The 26,212-nt window shown below is 34.2% G+C and overlaps 1 protein-coding gene across 1 annotated transcript; it reads left to right on the plus strand.

The window, feature by feature from the left end:
• The first annotated feature begins 731 nt into the window (after nt 1–731).
• LOC129233966 (divergent protein kinase domain 2A-like) lies at nt 732–19,285 on the plus strand. The gene is made up of 3 exons (XM_054867876.1): nt 732–1,377; nt 17,081–17,381; nt 18,741–19,285. Exons 1-3 carry the CDS (start codon nt 781–783, stop codon nt 19,043–19,045), a joined length of 1,203 nt encoding a protein of 400 aa, XP_054723851.1. The 5' UTR covers nt 732–780; the 3' UTR covers nt 19,046–19,285.
• Nucleotides 19,286–26,212: the final 6,927 nt, after the last annotated feature.

Consider the following 26,212-nt stretch of genomic DNA (forward strand, 5'->3'; position numbering starts at 1 on the left):
AAAAACCCCCCATATTCTTTCAAATTCATACAAAACAATAAAAAATTTTACCTGGTATAACGTTATCCAATTTTGTTAATCCAGAGTTTTCTTGTTTACGCTTCCACCATTTAATACTTTTTTGAAAGAAATAAGGAAAACTAACATTATTTTGAGAAGCTCGAGAATACTACTAAGGGACGAATTAATTTCTGTTGTTGAAGGCGTTCTTAGACATGTTGAATGCGTTACTCAGAACAAACTGACAGCGTTTACGTCAACAGACACACGTGATGCGCAACGTGGCAATGTTTTAGGTGCAGACGCAGTTTTATAAATCACCGCAAGGTAGCGTATTCGAGCGCTGGAGTTCCGAATAAGGAAGAAATAACGTTGGTACATGTATTAATTTCCATTTGCACACGCATATAAACGAAATGAGAGTTTGTATTTGTAAATCTAGCTTTGCCTTTACAGTTCATAAGAATTTACCTTATTTGAAAATATTTTGGCAATGGCAGTTCAGAAGAAAATTTTTCATTTTTCAGAGAAACAATTTAGTTGCCAAGTGCGCGATAAACCACGCCAAATAGAGACCTGGCGAGATATCTTTCTATTGTTCGTGAAGGCAGTTTAACAACGTCCTTCTTCTGGTCCATTTTCTAATATACGTCCACGGGAAGCAGGATTAGTTTCTCTAATCTTATTCCTACGGCGCTTTGTTTACAAACATCCTGTTACATGTGCGGTGGACGAAATGACAAATAAATATGCGAGTATTCTTGACTAGTAAAATTTCAGATGGGTAAAAAGAGACTTCTGTTGCTCTCTGCTGTGATAATTATTATTATATTTTCTCTAAAACCTTTATTTCATAGTCGTTTAAATCCTTCAGACGACGAATTTACAAATGAAGCATTGTGTCCTGCATGCTACGGAAGGAACTTGTGCCCTCAATTTTATCATGGAGAAATTTCATTATTAGGAATGAGCAAACTGAAGTATCTACAGTTTTTAAATCAAAAAAATGTATATTCGGGTAAATTTAAAGGAGAAAAAGTTATTTTGAAAAAACTCGCTCATGACTGGGAAATTAAAGATGCTGATGCTTTTTTATGTAAAGAGACAAAACTTGGCGAACTTTGCAAAATAAGCGATGCAATAAAGTTATTGATTAAGAATTCAGTGTCAAAAAGTGACAAAATAAATTTCGTAAGCATTTTGGATTCTTTTAAGAGTTCGACAGATTTATCTCGATGTCCTTCTGAACGACTTCTTTCTTTCATTTTCTCAAAATTAAATGTAGATGATGATAATCAACTGGAAGATCCAAAAATCCATAAAATTGGTGAAATGATGTATGGCATATTAATTAATCCAGAAGTTATTATTCTGCAGGTAAGCTTATCAGTACTGTAAGAACTCCGTCTTCATATCTTTCAAGTAGGTATCTCTTGGTAGCACCCGAGCTTAAATTTTTGGAAGGGATGAAGTTCTTAATTTATTAAATGAAACTCCTTGTAATAAAAAGTGTGCATGCTTCTAGCTACATCTAAGCAGAGACTGGAGATTGTTAAATAAATTTGTAACAATTAAAAACAAAACAATTAATTGGAAATATTGCCATGTTGCCTACAAACCTTCCGAATTGTCCTCCTGTGACCTGCCATCGAGGTACCTCTGAGTAGACTTTGCTAATATGATTGCGGTTATGTCAATCTCATATTTTGTTAACTCTGCCCGAATGTTCTCCATTTATTTCCATGTTTAAATTATCACTCATTGTGATCATTACATTGTTTACTACCAGTTTTCAGATCTTTTAATCATGTTTGAAAAACTCTAAAACTGCTTCATCTACTTTTGCGAAAAACTTAACTTACAACATAGGCGGCTCGTAAATAAAGGGCCTCTACTTTTCTGAATTCAAAATTGAGGCAGTGAGAAGCGAAGGGATGTAAGGGACAAAATTAAAAACTTTCAGATAACCAGTACAAATAGTAGGTGAACCTCCCCTTGGTCTCGGGGCAAGAGATAGTACTAGTAGCTCTGGTAGGTGCTGCTATACTGCATGATTTAGAAAAAAATTTCAATGAAAGCCTACCTAAAACCTTATCTTCAAATGTGTTTTACGCAAAACTTGAAAATGTCCACTTATTACCCTTTGTTTCTCCCTATCTCATATTAATGATTGATTGAAAAATGATAAAATTGATTGATTCACGTGCTAAAAGAAGGAAGAATTAACTTATTATGTGTGAAATTTATATTTCTCTCACGTTATTATTTCATAAAAATTAAAATATTGCCTACTTTGAATTGGAAGAGGGGGACTCTGTCATGCAGGACCACAGCTAGGCATTGAAAAAAGGTAAGGCACTTAAGTTACTTTAAAGGGTGCTCCAGAAGATTTTTTTGCAGAAGATATTCACGCATGTTACACATGACCCAGGTCCATTATAAACAGGGCTGTTTGATTTTAGCCGGGCCAAAAAAGATAAGCCAACTTTTTTTGGTTTAAACCGCTTAAAAAAAGCCGGCTTTTTTAAGAAAAATAATTTTTAGAGATATTTTTATTGTAATTCAATCAAAATTAAAATTATTTTTGTACCTTTAATGCAATTACTAGGTACTGTATTAAATCAAATTCTATTCAAATGATTATTAATAAATTTTAGTTAAATTCAATAAATCACATGACACTGTTGCTGTAATACCATTCAGACTTTGAATAACAATGCATTTATACCTTTTTCTTTTGATCATCAAAACTGTTTCTTATTTTCTGCAGAAAAGTTGAAAAGTATTTTTAGAAAAAAAAGTTTCCTATATAAGAATAAATATAAGAAAACCAACAAGACAATATTGGTGAATGAATTTAAATTCTGCCGGAATGACGTAGATCTGCAATTGTTGATAGGAGCATAACATAAATAGTCGCCTCTGTGCTAAAAACTGAGCTAACTGATTACTGTAAAAAAATCCGGGATTTTTTTACTTTGAGCTATAGTAGCGAGAACTGGTAGTTTAATATTTTTTGGGTTTTAGAAGTACTTGTTTGTGGGAAGAAGGAAGCACTTGAAACAGGTCTGTCTGATTTTAACCTGGAGAAGGAAAAAACCAAGACTGATTTTTTTTTTTTTTTGGTTTAAACCACTTATTATGTCATTTTGTTTTCACATACATTAAGGTGCTAATCAAGGCCACGGTGCCCCTATGTGCAAGGTTATGCGGTGCACGACGGCGCGAGAGTCAAAAAGGCACTGAGAGACCGATAAAAAATGCTCCACTTGGAGAGAAAAAGAAAAAAAAAATCCAACCAAAAAAATAAAATTGAACTTTTCATGATATCTGATATAAGTGCCCACCTGGGGGAAGGGGTCTCATAGTGCAGACTGTGCCATTGAAAATTTTAGGAGGGGGGGGGGTGTTTTGACGGGTATTTTTTTTACTTTTGGGGTAGGAGGGGGCATTTGGTTTTGAGAGAGTTTTCACAATATTTAGGCGTGGGGGCTCATTGAAACTAGCAATCTGCCACGCTGCCTTTATCTAAAACGACAAGTGTTGTGTTTTCAAAAGCGCAATTTTTTACATTGACAACACGTGATGCTAATTAATGCATACGTTAGCATTTTTCTTTGTAATGTGGAGCCTATTTCAGTTTGTGATTTTTAACTACTGTTCGAATTTGACACCTTCATGTTATAACATACACAAAAATGGTAAGCACATTTGCATGATATTTACTTGTACCTAACATTTACATATTGTGGACAACAATTACGGTTTTCTTTTTATAGTTTTGTTAAATGACGATTTGACCATGATTACTCGATTCTCTTCCCCTCGCCATTTTCTTCAACTATTTGTGTATTAAATAAAAAAAGAGCTACTCTTCGAGTGACATACATGCTATGACAATGCAGGTTCTCAGTCAAACTTGCAGGGGTTTACGTTGTTGCACAGTTGGAGTTTCTCCACAATTATATGCTGCTCTGGTGCTTGGGGATTCTCTCTAGGTGATTACTAGAATATGAGCACACAAGTCAGAAGTATTGCGCCATTTTAAAATGCAAACAAAGAAAATTAGCAATGAACTTAAAACGTAAAGCAATGTTCATGCCAAAAAACAGGAGTATGGGGTTATCCCTCGGAAAAATAAGTAAATTATTGCCCTAAAAACTCAATTTTAGATAGTCTTTGAAGTTTTTAGACAGACCCGTCATTTGGAAGTTGACAAAGGAGGGGGGGGGGAGCAAAGGGTATACTATACTCAATTCATTTTTTAGGAAATAAAAACTATAAAATACATGCAAAATATCTAATTAGGTTATGTTTTTGAAATCTAGGGGGGAGTCAATTGAACCCTCCCCTGATTACCCAAATGACGAGCCTGTTTCTAGGGGAGGGGAAGTTCAGAAGTCCTTCCTGGTAACTTTTTCGAAATTTAAGTCTTAAACGGTCCATTCGGACTACTTTTGGTACCGGCAAAGGAAACGTTGGAATTCAAGAAATGTACCCTAGAAATTGTTCAAAATTGAACTTTCAATAACGCAATTTAATGCTATGTTCGATGATACACTGTAAAATAATTCTGAAATGTCAGGGATTATTTCCTACAACATTCCGAGATATCACAGGTTTTACTATTTTCCCGTGGAAAACAAGTTTATTTGCTAAAAGTTATCTCAATTGCAGCAAGTTGCATGAATTTATGTGTTTCATTGTTTTGAAAAATATTTTTAGCTACCAGTGTGAAAATATGTTTATCTTCTTTACTATGTTTTTCGCTTACAGTTCTGTTACGATCATACCAGATTAACGGAGCTCCAAACCGAAGGCGAAATGAATTTCTGAATACTATGGTTTTGCAAGAGTTGCAGGCAAATAACCTGTTCAGTTCTTGCTTGAATTTTTGCCTTAGCTTCGGCCATGTTTTTTAAACTGCTCTAGGAGTCTGCAAAGTGAACCAGAAAGGTGTCAAACTGTTACTATAAATATATCTAAGTTTTCTTGGAAAGCATTCCGAGTTCTTCATGAAGATTCTAGATTATTTTCAGAAAGGTTACTGACTTTTATCTGACACTTTTCTGTTTCTTTGCCAGACATGTTAATGGCATAAATCAGGCACACTAGCTGTCCATCATTTTTCCAGGAACGATATTTTTATTATTATTATTATTTATTTATTTATTATTTACAGTGTGGTAGTGAAAGGTAGTTTAGGGCTTTCCCCCCAAAAAGGAAAATTTTCGAATTTGAAATTCTAAAATACACAATGGTGTTACATCTGTGATTGAAGTTAAAAGAAGGATGGGATTTGGAACTCCCGCTCAGAATTTTTGAAATAGAAGTTCCAAAATTTCCAATAGACGATCTTTGGTGATGTTAGGGAAAAGAGAATTTTGGGGCCATTCCCACGAAAATATTTTGAAATATATTAGTGTTATTAACGCATTTGCAGGCCATGTTTCGTAACGTTAGGCGAAGAAATAGGGTTCAGAGATTTTTCTTCGGTAATTTTTTGAAAATGAATTTCCAAAAAAACAACTTTAGACGATCTTCCATTATGTTACATAAAGTAGGATTCGGGGCTCTCCCGCGAATATTTTTTTGAAATCACAGTGCCGAAAACGCAAATGTGGGCCTCCTTTGATGACGTAAGAAGAAAGAATGGGTTCGGAACATTTCCTCCGATTTTTTTGAAATTGTTTTGATGAACACAATTTCAGACCACTTTTACTGATGCTAGAAGCTAAAAAGAGGCTTTCCCTTTCGACATTAAAATCCTTAAATCACAATTGTATTGACGTTAGAGGAACGGGGGACCTCCCACGGATTTTTTTCGAAACTGCGAGATCTAAAAATGAGAATGTGGACCCCTCTCAATGATTTTAGGGGTTCAGCAGACTTCACCAGAGATTTTTCTCCAGAGATAAATAAATGCAATTTCAGAGAATATTTGTTGGTTTTATCGGAAGGTGGTTTTGAGAATTTCCTCCAGAATTTTCTCCTTTGTTTCATGTATGTAGAGATTGCAATACCGGACCAAAAATTCAATACCGATATTCGATATTTTTAAAACGTGATACCGGAATACCGGTATTAATACCATTAATACCGGTATTTGAAATTTCTTAAAAATTGCTTGAAAACATATTGTTTCGTTGCCACATTTCATAATTTTGTACAATAATTGTATTATTACTGAAACGTATTGTGAACAAATTTAAAATGGAGGAACAAATGTCATAATACAAAATCAATACGAATAAAAAAAACATAATGCATCTATTGAATTGTCTCCACGCCTGGAACTCATTTTAGTACTCAACTTTCGTGCAGTTGAAAATACTCTTCCTGAATTCACGCAGGTCAGTGGTACTGTTAACAATGCGTGATACACCTCCACTAATTGTCTAAAAGTCTTTTATCTTCAAATAATTCGGTCTGTTGCATGTTTTTTTTTTGGATAAACACTTTTGTGTGAGTATGTGTTTGTTTTGTATTGTGCGTATTGCTATTATTGTTTTTCTTTAAAGCTAGTGGTAATTTCTGAGAGACGATACTTTTCCAATATTAACATCATTTTCTCTTGAGCAGGAGAGGTTTGTGTTTGCTTTTTATTAGCCCTTTGGTTTGAAATTTACGATAAACTTGACTAAATGTGATCTCGTTGGTTTTTCTTATTCGATTTCTTTTCCTAATTCTTTGCAATTATAATTACGTAACTATCTGAAAACATCTTTCGATTCACGGAACATATGTATGCTTTTCCTCTATGCAAATTTTCAATTCACTATATAATCTCTAAATATTATCTTGCCCAGTATGAAGCCTAATAGCGAGACAGCACAACAAACCAATACTGGTGCCAACAAATTACCATTTGTAATGCTAACAAGGAAAAGTTTTTGTCAAAATTTAGTTCAATTGAGACACGTAATTAAAAAAGAAATCGTAAATTATAACTGCAATTGATGGTTGGAATAAATTGTTCATAAGACAAATGCATTCAAAATTACACTCGAAATCAACTTCCACAAAAGGGAAAGTGAATGATCAGGAAAATGACAAAAATAAAAACATGGTGCAAAAAATACTTTTTTTGATGATATTCTATTAGTTCATGTTTTTGAAGCCAAATTTTTACATCAATATATTGGTTTTGGTTCTGTATCATGGAAAAAGAAATGTGCATTTAAAACATAAGTAGATACAGGGGTCAATCCAGCGCGAAATTGGGGCCGCTTTGCGGCCCCTTCACAAAATTCCACATGGCAAAAGCGGCCCCTTTCACAAAATTCTGCGTCGCAAAAGCGGCCCCATTCACAAAATTCCCCATCGCAAAAGCGGCCCCATTCACAAAATTACGCGTCGTAAAAGCAGCCCCTTCACAAAAATTTATAAAAAGGCAGCCTTTTCACAATATTTTTTAACCGCAAATGTGTACGCATCTACGCGGAAGCCTACCCCTCTTCCCACTTCCCCCATCTTATCTTTTTGCCTGCTGCGTGAGGTGTTTTTGCTTGAGAGCGTCAGAGGGGGGGGGGGGACGAGAGAGGGACGCTTGTGATTGGTGGCTAGCGAAAATCCAAGAAAAATAATGAGCACGTGATAAAGAATTGATTCGATGATTTTCTGCGGTTCCACGAGTGCGAATTGAAGACTGACTCATTTCACGCCACGGCAAATTAATCGCCTATATTCTGTTGGTTTGATTTGCTTCAATGACCAAATACTTCTGAATTAAATATTCCTTTGAATCATTGTAACTTTCAATTGTGTCTTAGTTGCACGCATCCTTCCTTTATCCATATTATTTTGCCAAATTATGCAATTATAATTCTCAAAAGTAGTTGCAAATTGAAACCTTGCCAGTTGCAGATCTTCTAGCTTTTTTCATCTTTCTTTCTTTTTTTTTAATTTTTTCAAAATATTCACCTGTTTTTTCAATTTGTTCCTATTTTCTTCAGTTTATTTTGAAAAAGTTTAAGGTTCATAGTTGGGGGGTTATCTTACAGAACGGACGAGCAAAATTTCTGAAAATTATTCCCGAACGAAGGTTAAAAAGAACACTCGAAAATCTTATATTTTCCTTTTTAAATCAATTGCATAGAAATTCGCATTGAATACTGGCGCATGCTGATGCAAATCGTATTGTATGGCAATTAATTAAATCCTGTTAGAGTATGAGTGACTACGCGGGAAACGCCGAACAACCGATTGGCGAAATTCCCTGTAGTTTGTAGTTGATACTGTGCGTTCTCGAAAGCTCACTTGACACGATTGCATTTAATGAAAAAAAAAAGGTGTGATTAGGCCAGGGGTACCCACTTTTTCTCATATTCTTTAGTTTAAAGCAGCGTTTCTTGATCTTTTTTTGAATCTCGGACCGGTAGAACTTCGTCAAAAAATTTCACGGACCGGTAGAAATTTTTATATATATATATATTTTTTTTTTCCACTAAAATAAACTAATCTGTTTTGTCCTTTTTTTTTTAAACAAATGCCAGAAAGAAAACCCTTCTACTTAAAATAAACTTACAAAAGTTAATTGTAAAATTTTTTTTTAAATAACTTACACACTTTGAATGTAAAAATAAGCGCAGCTAATTTGCGTAAATTTTCATAAGCGAATAAATCTTATAGAGAAACCACAAAAGGTATGCAAAGTAATGGATATATTAATGCATAAAATATCGTATAAAATTAGGAATAAAATTAAAATAAGGAAATTTTATTTTATTGGAAACGGGTATAATTCTTCGAAGACCGGTCAAATTTTCTCGCGGACCGGTGCCTGCGGAGAATTGCTGGTTTAAAATGCATTATTCATCTTTTCTTTCCTGCTATTTTTCTTGTAGACTGTACGCGTAATAGTCCAGGATCTGAAGGGGGTTGAGCATACATGGAAAGGCTGACGCAATATTATTTCTGATTATTGTTACAGGCACGATGGTGATTATGAAACCACATGTCGTCGCCCCCCGGGGTGGTCGACAACCCCGGGGGAGGGGGAAAGCAGTGGGGGAACCGTTTTCTAAAACACTCATAACTCGCGAACCATTTGAGATAAAACACTGAAAAAAGTGGCAATCGACGCAACAAAATAAGTGCTTCATAAAAGCTAAATATAGTTATGGACCTATCTTTGTTGGTTTCTGAGTAAAATTCCATTTTTCGCAAACAAGCAAAATTTTTGAATAAAATGCGCAAAACAAACTTTTTGACCAAAATAAATTCCGAATCAAAATTGTTTGATTTTTTTTTTCAAATAATGTCCAAAATATCATTATTCAGTTCGTTAAAATCATTTAAGTACTGTTAACGCTTTGAAAAACAAAATGACAGTAGCAAGCTCGAACACGATTTGCATTATAGTTCAGGATCTGAAGGGGTATTTTTAACATGCATGGAAGACTTGACGCAAAACTATTTCTGATTAATGTCACAGGCACTATAGTGAACATGAAACCACATGTCTTCGTCCCCCCCCCTGGATGATCGACAACCCCGGGGGAGGGGGGAAAGCAGTGGGGGGAGCCGTTTGCTAAAACACTCATAACTCGCGAACTATTTGAAATAAAACACTGAAAAAAGTGGCAAAAGATGCAACAGAACAAGGGCTTGAAAAACCTAAATATGTTTATTGTCTTATCTTTGTTGGTTTTTAATTAAAATTCCTTTTTTTAGCAGCCATGCAAAAATTTTGAATAAATTACAAAAAGCTTTTTTGTCGAAGATAAGTTCTTTTTTAAAATTATTTAACCGTTTAGGGAATCAATAAAACCTGAAATTTCATTATTCAGTTTGTTTAAAACTACTTAATTATTACCAACGTGAGCGTTAAAAAGCGAAGTAGAAAATGCAAGCACTTGCCTAAGTTAGCGCATTGAACAAAACGGCAGTATGCTAAGGAGAAAAAAATAGCCTTATTATCCTTATGAGGAACTATTCATTCTTCAATTTACAAACTTATTCTAATTGCAAAGTATTTAACTATGGCTTTAATTTTGTTATATACTGCTTTAAATTTGAGAGGAACTAGGGAACCAGGCCCAGAGTAGTTTAAATTCAAATATAATTTTAATTTATTTCTATTAATTTGTGTTTTCAATTTGCACAAAAGAATATTGCGGGTACTATTTTGCGGATATTGCTTTTTATAATTTACTCAACAAAGAACAATGAAACAAGAAATAATATGTACTAAATCAATATAAAAAATGAGAAGCTTGAGCTTTTATGAAAACAAATATAAATATAAAATTATACACTAGAGTTCTAAGAAAACTAATTAAATAAAATTAGTAAAATAATGCGCATTAAAAAAATAATTGTATAATATCAATATGCATACATAAAGCATTAATATATCAGAAATTCTGAAAGCTGGATCATACTCTTTTTTGTTGACTTGTAATTGTTCTATTGAATCGTTCTCTTCCGAGTATTTTGTAGTTTATGGATTTTTGCTTTAGCCTTAAAAGCACATTATTTACAGCAAGATGAATTATTAATAAAACAATTACAAGATTATTTACAGCTTTTGCCTGCGCAGGGTGGAATTAAACTATCTGGTAACACTGGCTGCATCATAAGGTGTGGGGCTTTATTAATTTATTTTCATTCAAGTGAAACCCAAACTTGGTTACATCTAAAGGTACTGCTAAGGTACAGGGGAATTGATTCAATAGTACAGTATTGAGCAATACTTCTTAGCACATGTTGGAAAGAATTGCAGGAGCATGGTAGAGCTGATATTATATTTATTTCTGATGGAAATGACAACAAATTATTGTAATGTACTTTCCGGAACTTCTGGTTTTCAAGTTATGAAAACGACAGTGAGATGTACCGATCGTGTTTGAGGTCCACTCGTGTAGTTTGACAATTGGAGAGAAAATTTTATTATTTTTTATTTGGAGACCTGCAAAATCTTTGCTACATTTGAAAGTAGTGTTTGGGACATTATGGACCAGAGTTATTCATTCCATCGATAACTTGAACTTTGTTCTTAAAATAGGGTGCTTCTTCCAGAGTTTTGCTGCAAGAAGTATCATTTTCAATTACATTCACGAAATCGGACCTCACGCTTTGCTTCAGTGAACCATTCTGATGAACCTAACCTAGCATTGGGCTTATTGTATGGGAATGATTTTTAGATGTACTAACATCACTTTTGAGCTAACGTTTCCCAGGTTAAATGTTTTTTTGGTTTTCTTTTGCTGTTTTGCAGTCGCTATTGAAGACATTGCCATTGCAGGACTTCTCTGGATAAGAGACTATTCACATTTTTTTGAACGTTCCACTGAAATTTTGATGCTGCTTATGTGGCAATAGCCTCGCTCACTATGTTTCATAACTCAGGTGTAAAATCTGCAAAACGGTTATCCTGATCATTTATTCTTTCCGTAATTACTTCGTACTTGCAAACTTGCATGTTTTAATTTTTAAAAAAAGTCCCATTGTGACATATACTAAGCAGCTATAATGCGTTAAAGGTTAAGTAATTAAGTAATTACTTAACTGGGACATTGTTTTGATAATATTACGAAATATAACCACCAAAACAGGAGAGCCACAAAATTTACTTTGGTTTATATCGAGTCTTTAAGGAACATTCCGCAAACTTGTTTTTTTTTTCCTTTTGTGAATTACCTCAAATGCTTTTTGAGCTTGCTTTTATTTCACTTTTCAACGCTTTGATAATATTTAAGTAATTTTAAACAAACTGAATAATGATATTTCAGATTTTATTGGTTCCTTAAACAGTTAAATAATTTTGATAATTTGAAAAAAAAAATGCGTATTTTATTCAAATTTTTTGCTTGTTTGCGAAAAATAGAATTTTACTCAGAAATTAACAAAGATATGATCATAGTCATATTTAGCTTTTATGAAGCCCTTGTTTTGTTGCGTCGATTGCCACTTTTTTCAGTGTTTTGTTTCAAATAGTTCGCGAGTTATGAGTGTTTTAGCAAACGGCTCCCCCCACTGCCTTCCCCCTCCCCCGGGGTTGTCGACCATCCAGGGGGGCGAAGACATGTGGTTTCATAATCACTATAGTGCCTGTGTCATTAATCAGAAATAATTTTGCGTCAGGTCTTCCATGCATGCTCAAAATACCCCTTCAGATCCTGAACTATAATGCAAATCGTGTTCGAGCTTGCTACTGTCATTTTGTTTTTCAACGCGTTAACAGTACTTAAATGATTTTAACAAACTGAATAATGATATTTTGGACTTCATTTGGAAAAATAATCAAAAAATTTTGATTTGGAATTTATTTTGGTCAAAAAAAGTTTGTTTTGCGCATTTTATTCAAAAATTTTGCTTGTTTGCGAAAAATGGAATTTTACTCAGAAACCAACAAAGATAGGTCCATAATCATATTTAGCTATTATGAAGCCCTTGTTTTGTTGCGTCGATATCCACTTTTTTCAGTGTTTTATCTCAAATAGTTCGCGAGTTATGAGTGTTTTAGCAAACGGCTCCCCCCACTGCCTTCCCCCCTCCCCCGGGGTTGTCGACCACCCAGGGGGGCGACGACATGTGGTTTCATAATCACCATCGTGCCTGTAACAATAATCAGAAATAATATTGCGTCAGCCTTTCCATGTATGCTCAACCCCCTTCAGATCCCGGTCTATAAGAGCAAAAGATAACTTCCAAAGTCACGCTAGTTTGAGCGTACAGCATACAGTAAACCAAAAGAATAATGGTATTATTTTTTTTTGTAGTTTAATTCCTAGATTCCTTCTTTTATTGATAAAATACAATGCCAGCTGAAAAATATCGTCGGTCATTCTATTTAATCTTGCTCTCTTCTTAAAATAAATATGAAACTTCCAGATGAGCAATTTCACAATTTTTTAACGCATGTCCGCTAATGGTGAGCAACGGGAACAGCACGTAAAGGAAGTTTTATCGAGTGGGATTTTATTAAAAAGTGGCGGGAATCGCGTAATCTGCAGACGATAAATTAAAAAAATGTGGTAATTGTATATTATTCCAGTTCGTTTTCTTTCTCGGTATTAATTTTTCTTTTGTAACAGATCGTCTGCGATCTAGGAGCGCAGACGATATTTTTCGTAGTTAGCTTGTTCGCGCCTTCGCGTGTTTAAGAGGACATTTTTTAGGCGCATCAAAGAATAAATTGATATTCTATTCGATTATAATTTGTGTGGGAGCGGATAATGGATAATTTTAGCGGATAATGGAGCGCTGGAGATAGCCGCAATAATCTCAGTTTGGAGAGATTGCTTGTTCGTTGAAAATTATTCTTCAAGAAATTAAAATATGAAACGAGGACGTCCTGCAACGGGAGGTACCTCCCGAAATTGTGCGTATTATGTTAAAAAATTTCGCTCTTTGAACGTTCGGTCCCAAAATATTGTGAATTTCTTCAAGTCAGCAATTAACAACCCCGATAAAATCGCTACCACCACTTCACCATGCAGTAACAGTAACGCAAATGTTCCCGTTTTGGAGGGCTCGGGAAATGCGGTAAAAGATAGTACATCAAATGACAGTGAGGCAGTTCGCGAAAGTATAACGATTTTTGAGCAGAAAATACTGGAAATGAATCTGGAGCAACTTCAATTGATGATGATATTGAGATTGAGCCATCAAATAATGATTCAAGCATTGTATTTGGGAGTACAAATGGAAATAAGAAGCATGCAATAAATAAAAAGTACATTGCAAATTATGAAAAGGTGTATAGCTGGCTTTACTATAGTTATTCAGCCAAGGGTTTTTTGTGCAAAATATGTTCATCTTTCATGAGTGTTAGTGATTTGAACAAACCTTGAGTAAATATTGGAGTTGATATCAAGAAAAGCTGTCACCCTATAGAGTTTTAAAAAAAACATGAGTGCAGCAAAAATCACAGAGAGGCTGTCAATATACAAAAATCTGAAAATGAAGAGATTGGAAATGAAGCAAAAAAAAAAACCAGAAAATTGATTGGTAAGTTTATTCAAATTTTGTACTTATAATCATGAAGCAATGGGCCATTTTTTAGAATTTTGAATCTCTAGTTAGATTTTTGGGGGTAAATTTAGATGACAATGAAATGAAAAAACATTTGCTAACTTGTGGTAAGAATGCCACGTATTTATCCCACATTTCAGTTCAAAACATTTATCTTTGAAAATACCAAAATTCCGTTCTTTTCAGGAAAATCCTAAATTTTACTTTGATTACGCAATATATATTTAGTATTAATTTGTATTGAGTTTCGAAATCCAATTCTAAAATAACTTTACTAAAAATAAAATTCTTTTATATGCTGTTTTTATATTTTTATTTCTTTCGAAGATCTTGGTTTCCTTACATGCGCCATGGTAAATGAATTTTTCGCATTTTTGATGTTGACTGTACCTTGTTAAGTGGCAAACAAATAAAATTTCTTTATATATTTATTAACATCATTAAATTGCAAAGTTTTAAACGAAATACCTACTCTGTAAGAACGTCAAATGTCAAAAAATTAAACGCTGAATGCTGGCGCAGTATTATTTTGGGTTTTAATTACTTTTAAGTTTTTCAAACACATACATTCTTCTGTGTTAAGAAATATGTGATATCTTTAAGTCTGTTCATATTGTATTTATTGGGAGTTATCATTACGTTCAGCAGCATGTGCAATTTTCATTGATCTAAAAGTATTTGAGAGGGGCAAACAGGTTAATCTGTTGTGTTTCACCTTAAGAAAGTGTGCCTTGCATATGTATATTTGTAAAAAACAATGAATGTAATGTGTATCAAATTACAATTAAAATGTTAAGGGTCTTACTTCCCCCCTCCCCCAACGCATTTTCTCTAGACAGCTTTCAGGTATTCTTCAAGAACTTGCAATCACCCCCTGAAACCTGTCTAATGCTTTTCTATAACGATACGACAGCTAAAAATACTTTTATATAATCTTTTCCAAGAAAAAAATCACAAGAAGTTCTTTTTTACAAAAATAAAGAAAATTCACAAAAATATTTTGCTTTTTCACAAAAATAAAGAAAATTCACAAAAATATTTTGCTTTTTCACAAAATGGGGACCCAAAAAATAAAACCTGGATCGACCCCTGAGATATTTCATAAGTTAAATTGAAATTTTTTTAATTAAAACTATATTTATTATTTTCAGCTAATACCGAAAATACCGGTATTTTACCTCAGCAAAACCGGTATTACGAAATTGCAAAATTGCTCGAAATACCCTTATTCGGTATACCGGTATTGCAATCACTACATATATGCAATTTTAAAAGTAAGGCATCAGTCACAAAAGGTAGGGCATTGCCTCTTAATGCCCAGAGGCACTGAAAGTTTGCCCCCCCCCTCCATATTGTTTACCCTTATGTCCTACATAGATCCCCCCTCTTTTTGAAATGTATGTAAGTGATGTCCCCCCCCCCTTAGTCGTACACACCCCTGCTAATGCCACCCCGACGGCAGGGCCCGATTAACCTCTGAAGTTAGGGAAATTTTGGTCTCATTTTTGGGCCCCCAACTTTTTGTTTGGGAAATTTTTTTTAAACATTCTATGCACATTGATACAACACTGACTAACGCTAAAGAGCCAGCATAATTCAGAATTTAAGTTAATTTCACCTTACTGACTGACAGAAGTTTGTTTCTTACATATGTTGAGCTTGAATTCTCAGAGAATGTGGGTAGTAACATGTTGAATCATATTTGACACTTCACAAAGGAAATTAAATGGCATAAAAGAGTACATTGTAACAAAGTTGAGTCAAAGCCAACATCTGAAGATCTAGCTTGTGGCTACATTTTATCAAATGTATTTCGATAATTATTTAACTTTTTCAAACATTTTTGTTAGCAAGTTCAAATGTTTGCAATATCTTTAAAAAAAAGCAGCTAAAAATAGAAACTGGAATTTTTAAGCAGTTTTAGTCATATCTGCGCCACCTAAAATTCCTGAGGCGAAACTCAAGCATCCCGAGCCTTTTGGGTAATCAGGCCCTGACCGAGGGTATGGCCCTGCTACCGTGTGAACATTTGTCCTGATGTTGTTGTAGAGAAGGCCATGTAATCAATGATGAGGACACGTTAAAGTTACAATTAAAAAAAAAAAAAGTCAACTTAAGGGGCTATACTCACTTAACCTGTCTTATCCCGTACCTCTTTTGACCCCCCTCCCCTCCCTTTTTAAGTGCGCCAGCCTCCTAAGTCCTTGAAACTAAAAAAGATAGAAAATTCTTAAGATGTAATACCTCAAGAGCCCCAGTCACAGATGAATCAAATATCCCTGAAACTTATACTCTAAAACAACCAGAAGTTAGCTATATTGTTAAAAGAAACACATGGAACTGATGAGGTAGACGAAGAATAATTTGAATAAGCCTTATAATTTGTAATATGATAAAATACGTTCTATGTGTTAGCCGCCTAGAGTAAAGTCTGGCATTTTTATGTCAGTAATTTCTAATACATTTAAGTTCGCACTGGCAGATGAGTTGCTCAATTGGGTAGGGTAATTCTGAGCACAGCAAGTTTTCAGTTTTATTTTCTAAATTAAATTTAAAGAACAAAATTGCTCCGATGCTTTGTGTAGCAGGTTTTGAATGTATATTGTTTCACATGCTGAAAAAATCAGACAAGTCGTGGTTATATTTAAGGTATTACAACGGCGGGAAGTTAAGTGCGCAGAATTTGACCACTTTCCCCAAAAGCAATAATTTATCAAAGAAAACTAGACAAAATGCAGATCCTGACACGGAAATAACAAAATTAATGTATCTTAGAGAACCTGCTAAAAATCTAGCAGTAACAGAAGTTCTTCGTAAGCTCCGATTGCAGTTTTTCATTTGATCATGATCAATACCGAAATTTATTAAACTTCAGTTTTGATCTCTAAATATTTCAGTAGAGGGAAATGATCTAAAATCCTCGAATTACTGCTGCGAACAAAATGATCTTCATTGTATTCAATTCGAAGTTATTTCTTTCAGCGTCGTAATTTTGTGTTTAGGTTGCTAGTCAATTTAAATTTTATATTGATATTAGTCTGATCTGTATCTTAATGTTTCTTTCGATAATTTTGGGTGATTCTTCTATAATTTTCTACAGGCTTTTCCTCAAATAGAAGGCTGGCCTTTTCCTTATTATCATGGTTCATGTGGTCGAATTATTATTGAAGAGTATGTCGGGAGATCCCTTGCAAACTATGAAGACTCTCCTTGGGAACAAAGAGTTGATGTCGCATATCAGTTGCTTCAGATATCCCAGATGTTGACTGAAAATAATTTAGACTTTGCCTTGTATATGACAGATGTGAATATGGACAATTTCGCCGTCAGACCAGATGGTACTGTTCTTCTTATTGATGTGGAAAACATTGTAATCGTAGATCGTGTTGAAGCAAGGAAAGGTAAATCAAATGTTATTCCTTAAGCTTATGATTTAATTGTATTTCTTTAAACTTCTTCATTGTGCATTTAATAAATGTATTTAGACACAACATTTTGAAAAAATAATAAAAGGGGCCCATTGCTTTTGTGTGTAAAAACATTTGAAAGCACAAGGGAAGGTTGACCTTATTTTCAAAAGATAAATTAGCTTGTACGCTAGCTAGCCAAGGACCGATCCAGAAACGTTTCAAGGAGGGGGCGGTAGATTTTTTAACTTACCTTTTATTGCATATCTGATTTATATAAGTTTTGTGTTTAGGGGTGGGGGTACTGCCGCTGCATCTTTGTCTACAGCATCTACTATAACATAGAGATTTAGCCAAAAAGGTCCCTGGACCTATTCCTCTCTTTTTCTATTGAAAGAGGTGTTCTAAAATTGCGTTTAAGAACGTCAGTTCCATAATAATTACGTTGGAATGCTTCGAAACCCCCCTCCTCACTATAACATCTCCGAAGGTAGTCTAAAATTGCTTTTCTGAAACTTCAGTCCCGAAAAGTTTCCGCGAGAGAGATTCGAACCCCACTCCTTTCCTTATCGTTATCAAAAATAGCCTACACTTGCGTTTTAGGGTTTCAATGTCAAAAAATTGCCAGTACAAGTTCCTTCAAGGGAGTGGCGATCGCACCCATCGCCCCTCCCTTGTATCCGTCCTTATTTCTAGCTATGTCTTAACTGCAGTAATCTTTCATACATCTTTTCCAGTAAACGCGTAACATAAGTCGGATGTTTATTTGTGCAGTTTGAGGTTATATAACTTCATATGAACTCATCTAGTTTTGTGAACTTCTATTTAAATGCCGGATCTACGATTTTATCCGAGCCGATGCAAATTTTGAAACTGTCGTCCTTAACTATCCTGTTTTTGAGTTTCAACGCAAAAAACACTAAAATAAGCAAATAGGATTAACTTGCTGTCCCCTAAAAGTTGCTGCCTAGGACAAGGGCCCGACTTGCTCCCCCCCCCCCCTAGATCCGGCACCTCTCACAAGTCACCTCTCTGCTATTTATGTAAAGCTATGTTAGGTTGCTATGTAGTTTAAGCTTTTTTTAAGGAGGATTTTGCTAATTAAAATTTAAAAAAAAAAAACCGTTGTTCTAAAAAACGACTGTCTTGCAGTTGTGAAACTCACCCTGCATTTTCATAAGTGCTAGACGATTTTTTCGCTTGTCTGTACATCTCAATGTTAGCTTACCTTTGCAGTTTTATGTCAATTTCAGCGGCTCTTTTCAAAAGTGCAATTACTTGTGCTTTATGTGATGAAATGTTTTCTATAATTTACATATTAGTGTATGAGTTTTTTTTGTTTTTTTTTTCTAGGCAAGGACCATTCCGAAATGTTGCACCATAGCACTGGAAAGTTTTGTTCCGATTGTTTAAATTTTTCTTTCGAAGACTTTTGTAATCATGACTTATCCGATCACAACTATTATGCCATTTGCAAGGGTTTATTGGTTCCGAATGCTTATTATTCAAAAAAAGGCCTTCTACATGACATTCCAAAAGATCTGGATGCGAGAACAAATCTATCATCCCTGATTAAAGAATGCGCAGATCCACAAAATTATCTAGGTCGTTTTCATGTCATACCAAAACTTTTGCAAGCGATGAAATCAGTATTGTAATACTATGTTTATCGAAATACAGAATGGCTTATAAGTGCTTACAAATAAGACCTTCGATACATTGCTTTTCCTTCCACCATACCGTTTATTTACTGCAGTGTCACAAATATACTGCTTAAACACAAGCTGCTTTAACACAATTTGTTTGATAATGTAAATATTGACTGCCTGGTCAGGATACACACACGGTAAATGCTGCTGGCCCTGAATATCAAGACTCGAAAGTCATGAAGGCCTATATGTGAGCTTATAATATTTATTAAAGAAATTCATCGAAATATAATTACTGAGAAAATCTTTAGGATGTTCAGTGATGTTTTTTTTTACTCTGTTCAGTAAACTGTAGAGTAGATGAAATGAATGTTTCATCATTTGATCAACAAAGATATTTCATTTCGTTAATAAGTATGCATTGCCTTTCAAAATAAAAAGAAAGTGAATGACGCAATAGATCGTTGCATTTGTGGAAGATCGAAATTTAACAACTGATTCCAGAATTTATCAGCAAAATAACACTGGAGTACGAGAAAACAAAACTGATTTTACAATTAATGACGAATTTTCGCTCGAGTGCAGCATCTTAGTATCTGGTGTTGAAAAAAAAAAGTGAATCTCATTTAGCAGCTTTTTGGCAATTTTAAATGACTTTCGATATTTTTCATACCCAAAAAATTTTTAAACCAACGTTCTTTAAAAAAGTTACTAGTTATTTCTCATTATTCGAAATCTGATACGGTGATATTTTAAAAACTTTTTATACCGTTAGCTTGCTTTGTACATATTGTAAATAGTGCTTCTATAATATGTATGTGCATTTTGTAAATTAAATTTTTAAACATATTTTGTAATATAAATGATTTAGGTTGCTTTAATAAACAGACATTAACAAAGAATATTTTCTCTAAGTAAAGTCTTACTAATATGCACTATGTAGCCAAAAATATTTGGACATTATCAAATAATCGACTTTTTTAATCAAATGTCTAGAGAAATAAATGAATTGTTCGGTAGCTTTTGTTATACAAATGTTACGGAACAGTGCACTAGAGCGACATTTTTTTAGCGAAAGTTAAATTACGCAAGCATTTAGGGGAAACAACTACAGATTGAAGATGAGAAAACATTCTTTTTTAAAATCCTCCTGCATCATAGAAAGCCTATGCATTTCATAAAATAGTTACTAATTATGAGTAGTAGTTATTCTATGTTTTCCTAAAATAATCATTTTTATCCACGAAAATATGAGCATCTCTTTCAAAAATACCAAATTATTTCGTAAGTTTTTGACACATATTAAAGACGAAATTTTTATTCAACTTTACTAAACTTTGATAAAACTTGACAACATAAAAAAAAAAAAAAATTTGGGGGGAAAAAAAGGAGAAACGTGTTTAACATTTGAAAAAATATGAACATTTAAAGAAAGTTATTTTTCACTATGCATGCAAAAAAAAAAAAAAAAAAAGGAAAATAAAAAAATAAATAAAAAAAGAAAAATCTGCAATTTAAAATTTTTATTATTTTGCAGCCAAGTATGTGTGGCAACTTGTAACAAAATTTCAGTTGAATATCGTAGAATTAAAAAAAAAAAATTAATTTGAATTCCGAAACTTTGAATTTAAATTATGTTTTTCGCAATCACAAGTTGCGACAAGATCCTACTGATTAGAGTTATTGTTTCTAGAAATGGCTCCCCCCCCCCCAAGCATGTCTCTCCTCCTGGGTGGTTACGTGTGCATAGTTGTGTGTGTAGGCTTACGTGCGTGCAAGGCCGTATCCAGAAATTTTTTTTGGGAGGGGCCCGGATTAGCACATTGCCCTAACACACACACACATATAGTATATATAGACACACCAAACGCATAAAAATGTTAACATAGAAGACTTTTTGTCTCGATTTTTAATGATTCCACTGTTTGGACTGTTGTTATTTTAATTTCTTATTATTTTTCTTATTCACCTTGTAGTGTTAAGGATAACAGGAGAGTGTCCCTTTTAAGTCGGATGTAGAACATCCATAATTTCAGGGGATCGAGGGTTTTCCCCCGTGAAATTTTCGAAAAAAAAGCTGTATTTTGAGGCCTTATATTAGGTAATTGTGACTACAAAAATATGAAAAAAAAAAAAGGCAAACTAAGTCTTTTAAAAGGTATACATTCTTTTGCAAATCAAGATCAAACAAAATAAAAACTGCTTGCTGGACAAATTATGGAAGTTAATGGACAGAGAGGAAAAACGAGAGAGGAGAAAAGAGAAGCACTTCGTCATCTGCTCATATCGGCTTTTAGTGAAGTTTGTTTTTGATCGCTCCCCCTACCCCCCTTTTTTTTTTTTTTCATTAAATGCCCTACAGTATGAAAATTGTACAAAATAGTTTAAAAGAAATGGGGTAGACATTCAGAAAATAAGAACGGAAGAGTAATATTCTAGCCATTTGGACAATTCATACTTTATTTTCTTGATAAGATACAAAATTGAAGAACTTTTCAAGGAATTTCAAAAACTTAAATAATTTTCAAAGACTCTCGAACAGTTGAAATTATTTGAAGTTCTTTATTTACACTTTTCAGAAGTTGATTGCAGTCTTACAAAATGATTATAACTTTGTAAGACACATCCGTTTTAAGTCAAAAATAAATGCAACGAAATATTTCTCGAAACAAACTTTTTTTTTCAATCACAAGTAGTACAGAAAATGAAAGAGAGTAGAGTAAGTGTTATTTTTTTTCTCATACTAAAGATATTAACAGTATGCAGTAGAAGTAAGAAAAAAAACGAGCAATAACAAAAGAACTTCCATGATACTGAATTCGGCATTAAATAAATGCAAGACAAGAAACATATCAGTCACAAAAATGATCTTGAAAGTTATGCTACGAAAACGCGAGAATCGTGATTTTTGCATTTTTTACTCAGGATGTATCAAGGAGCTGAATTTGTCACATCTTGGTAACAAGATACTTGCCTAATCGGAAACTAGGGGCCCAGCCTTTGGGGAGTCCCCGGCTCGAAATCAGTACAGTGTAAGTTTTATAAGAGTTTTAGGGGGAGGAGGGCAGGGTCGTGCACAGAGGGGAGAAGGGATACCTGTTGGCCCGGACTCGAGCTTAAATGGGGCCCAATATTTTTAAACCTAAGGTTGAAAATATGGGTAAGCAATGTGGAGGGGGCCCAAAAAAAGCATTTGTGACAGCCCCAAAATTTCTGTGCACGCCCCTGGAGGAGGAAGTGCACAGAAGTCAGTTTGGTAGACTTGAAAAATCTACTGAACTGACAAAGGGCCTGCCTTAACCCTGGACTGCCCTGAATTGAATTGGGAAAGAGAGCAGGAAATCCTAATTAAAGGTTTAAATTTCAAGTGTGCCTTGCAGCTAATGAGAACTAGAACTGCTTTTTCTGTATTTCTTCAAAATATTATAAATTTTGACTAGTAGCAAAATTAAGAATTAAAAAAAAACATTGTTATTTTCCTTTTCTGACATTAGGAATTAAAAAAAAAAAAAAAAAAACTTCTGTTTTACGGTGCAAAACATTTCGGGTTTCGGGGGCGGGGGCCGGGCCCGTCAGGCCCCCCTCTGGATACGGCCCTGCGTGCGTGCACGCATGCGTGTATATGTGTGTAAAGGCGTGCGCGTAGGCGAGTGTGTATGAGCATGCGTGTGGTGGACATGGACGCTACCGCCCAGCAAAAGTGGATTCCGGTGGACAGTGCTCAGGACCAGCCGCGCCGCCGCCGGTGGACGGTGGTGCTGCATCCCTGGTCCAAGCTGAAAAAGGAACCACAACGTCAAGGATTGTCAAATGAGAACAATAAGCAATCGTGATTGCTCAAAAAAAAAAAAAAAAAAACTGAAACAAATATTTCAGTTATTCTTGGATAGATGATATATCATACAAATTGTAAGCAAATCAATAACACATGAACGCAATTCTCAATTTTGCTGTGTTGGATTCGTGATGAAACATATTATTTTTAGATAGTCCCTTAAAATCCATCTGCACTCTTTGGCCATAAAACTTTGCTCAACCAAAAGAAAAATTTGTAAGAATAAAATGAAATTTTGCTAACTTAAAATAATGTTGAATGAGCAAACATAGTTAAAAATTAAAGCAAAATGATCATTTATTGCAAGAAACGTCTGAAACGAAGGAACTCGTTTCAGACTCAAACTCGTAAGCATCTAATTTACCGTCCCGAGTTCGGGATGTAATTCGTATGTAAATTAGATTATTTGTCTTTTGGAGAGGAAGCGGGGCTTTATGTTGTTTATTATTTACTTTTTGAAATTGCCAATGAATATTTTAATTAAATTAGTTTTCCTTTTTGGGAAGGGAGGGGGGGGGGGCATTTTTGTTTGCATTTTAATGCATCTCCACGCCGCGTTTATGCGAATGAAGCTTTGGTAAAATTATGCATGCGAATACTAGTTATTTATTTATTTTTTTTTACTTACGGGGGAGGGGCATTCATTAATTTGGAACTTACTTTTAATAATGTATAGAATTTTACTTAAAGAAAATTATTCCTTTAATTCGGTGGAGGGTGGAGGGATATTTTGAGTAAAACTGTAAAAGACTTTTGGTCATCGAATAAGTTTTTCTTTTTTTGAGCAATCACGAATTGCTTCTTGTTCTTATTGAACCGTTTTAGGCTTACAATTCTCCTTTGATTTTATTTTTGCCTTCGCCTCCCTCTGTAGCATCGCCGTTCAAAAAAGTGGGTCTGTTTTTAAAACAATGGGTCCGCTCAATATTATTTCGCTTTACTTTTTTTTCTTTGCATTTCAAGTAATCTGTAAATAGAGTGAATATTTTCCTAAATGAAGTGAGCACAATTGTTTTAGAAATATATTAATGCTATACAGAATAACTTTTATTTTAAGGAACTGCAATAGAAAACGAAGGAAAAAACGAGTTCATGCAATGCTGTCGTTAAGTAAATCTTTCTCGCTTACCTTCAGAGTAAAAACATAACTAAATATTGCGAAAAATAAACGAGTTTTATAAAGATCAGTAACTCAAAAAAATTTAATTACTTTAAAAAAAACAATTGCTAACTTAACCCTCTATACACTTTATAACACATTGTACGCATAATTTTAGCACGATTTATAAATTAATGATGATGCGCTTGTTTATGAACTTCAAAGCGTTGCAGTATGTTTCGAGCATTGAAACATCGAAAATTATGTAATAAATCATTTTTACTCTGTATAAAAGCTAATATTTCTCTCTTGGCAAACAACGATTATGAACTAGTCACGTGTTTTCGCAACCTCATGACGTCACCTTTAAATGGCAACGTCTGAAACTGCGTAATTGGAGAGTAGAAACTTCGCTCCTATATCTCTGATCTTATTATTGCGCCATTCTGCCTAGTTAAACGAAGTATTATCAGAGTAAAGTTTCGTCAAAAAAGTTTGACACTTGTTGATCTATAAAGAAACTTCGTTTTAACTTTTTCAAGTACGAATGATTTTTAGAATTGAGCATTTGTTTGACATTTGTATTTTTATTTTATTTTTTTATCTGTACCAAGAAGGAATAAAAGGTTTTGCTTTAACATTATTCATGTTTTGAAAAAAAAAAAAGAGAGAGAGAGAGAGACTCCCTGCAAGTTTTTATTTTCGATAGTCCTATGCTAGTTAGTGTTTGACTATGTTCTTCTGAACAAAATTGTATTTATCGGCGACTAAGAACTTCTTAGTGAATTTTATTCCTTTTTGTATGTTTTGAACTGGCGTAAAATTTCTAGTTGCAAGAAATTTATCATTCATATAAAAGTCACGTTTCTAATAATTGATCATGAATGATGCGGCATTATCTTCCATTCCAATCAAAGCTCTGAGTTCTCCTACCAGGAAACGAATTTCTCTTTTTCTGAATGTGGAAGAAACATCTCTTTCAAAAAATATGATTGCTCGAGATTATAGAGGCCTTGCTGAACTTTTGGACTATGATATGATCGAAATCAGAGATTTATCTCGGTGTGAAGATCCTACTTTAAAAATCTTGATGATGTGGGAAAATAAGTTGAGTGCTACTGTTGGCGAATTTTTAAATTTTCTGGGAAAAATGGAAAGAGGAGATGTTCTTCAGGAATGCCTTCCTTTTATTGGTAAGTTCTGAATATGACATATCATTCTTGGAAAATAATTCTGATAGTTTAACTTTTAGTTGTTAGCAAGAGCGCCATGTAGGGGAGCAAGTAGGCTCTCAAGCCCCCCCCCCCTGGAAATGAGAACGTCCTTGCTTTTAGTGCTCTTTTCTTTGCAAAAATGTATCAAAATTTCTTTTCCAGGCATTAATGAATAAGTTATTAAAAATGTCAAATTTTAATTTTTCTAATCTGTATTGAAAGCAATTTCCATGGGGAAAATATTCTGCTAAACCACGGAGAAATTTTTGAGCCCCTCCCCCCCCTTAAGATTTTGGGGACATTGCTAAAACAGTTGTTGACATTTTTGCTCCTCATACTTTAACTTCACCTTTTCATACAGCAGATCTCAACCTGGGGATATTACCCACAAAGGGGTAAAATGGGGTTTCCTGAAGGCTGAGGATAATTAGAAAGACTGGATCATTGTTTTGTCTTGAAACTAAAGTATTCAGAAAATCATGTGCATCAAATTTAAATAACTACCTTTTCTTTCATTAGTGATTAGTAAAAAAATGTTGGCATTGGACATTTTTATTTTTTTGGTTTTGCAGCACGACTTACGACGTGCTGTCGGCCACAATTGCCCTAAACCTTTAGTACAGTGCCAAATGATTAGAACTAAGCAATGTCAAGTATCTTATTGACAACATCTTGATTCAATAAAAAACGTTTGGAAAACCAGGTGTTTTCTTTTGAATGATTAAAATCAATTGAAAATAATTATTTTTCACATTAAATGCAATAGATAATTTATTTTTTAGTAACTTTTTAGGGATATTTGATAATTTTTTCCTCACTTTGTAGCTAATAGCCTTTAAAAGGTTGGGAACTGCTGTTTTAATGGAACTTTAATGTACATTTATGACTTGCTCTCAGGCCAGGATCTATAAATTATGCCCTACCCCCCTTCAAAAAATCAGCTGGACTCCTAACTGCCTATTGAATTTCTATGCCTCTAACATCCTCAGGCACTTTAGTGGTGTGACCCCCACTCCCAACATTTCGTG

This window comes from Uloborus diversus, unplaced genomic scaffold (assembly GCF_026930045.1).
Source record: "Uloborus diversus isolate 005 unplaced genomic scaffold, Udiv.v.3.1 scaffold_843, whole genome shotgun sequence".
NCBI lineage: Eukaryota > Metazoa > Arthropoda > Arachnida > Araneae > Uloboridae > Uloborus > Uloborus diversus.

Bases quoted from the DNA above. Each gene is read 5' to 3' on its own strand.
- LOC129233966 (XM_054867876.1), top strand. From the start codon at position 781: ATGGGTAAAAAGAGACTTCTGTTGCTCTCTGCTGTGATAATTATTATT. The intron at 1,378-17,080 runs GTAAGCTTATCA...AATTTTCTACAG, and splicing joins CAGAAGTTATTATTCTGCAG to GCTTTTCCTCAAATAGAAGG. The intron at 17,382-18,740 runs GTAAATCAAATG...TTTTTTTTCTAG, and splicing joins TCGTGTTGAAGCAAGGAAAG to GCAAGGACCATTCCGAAATG.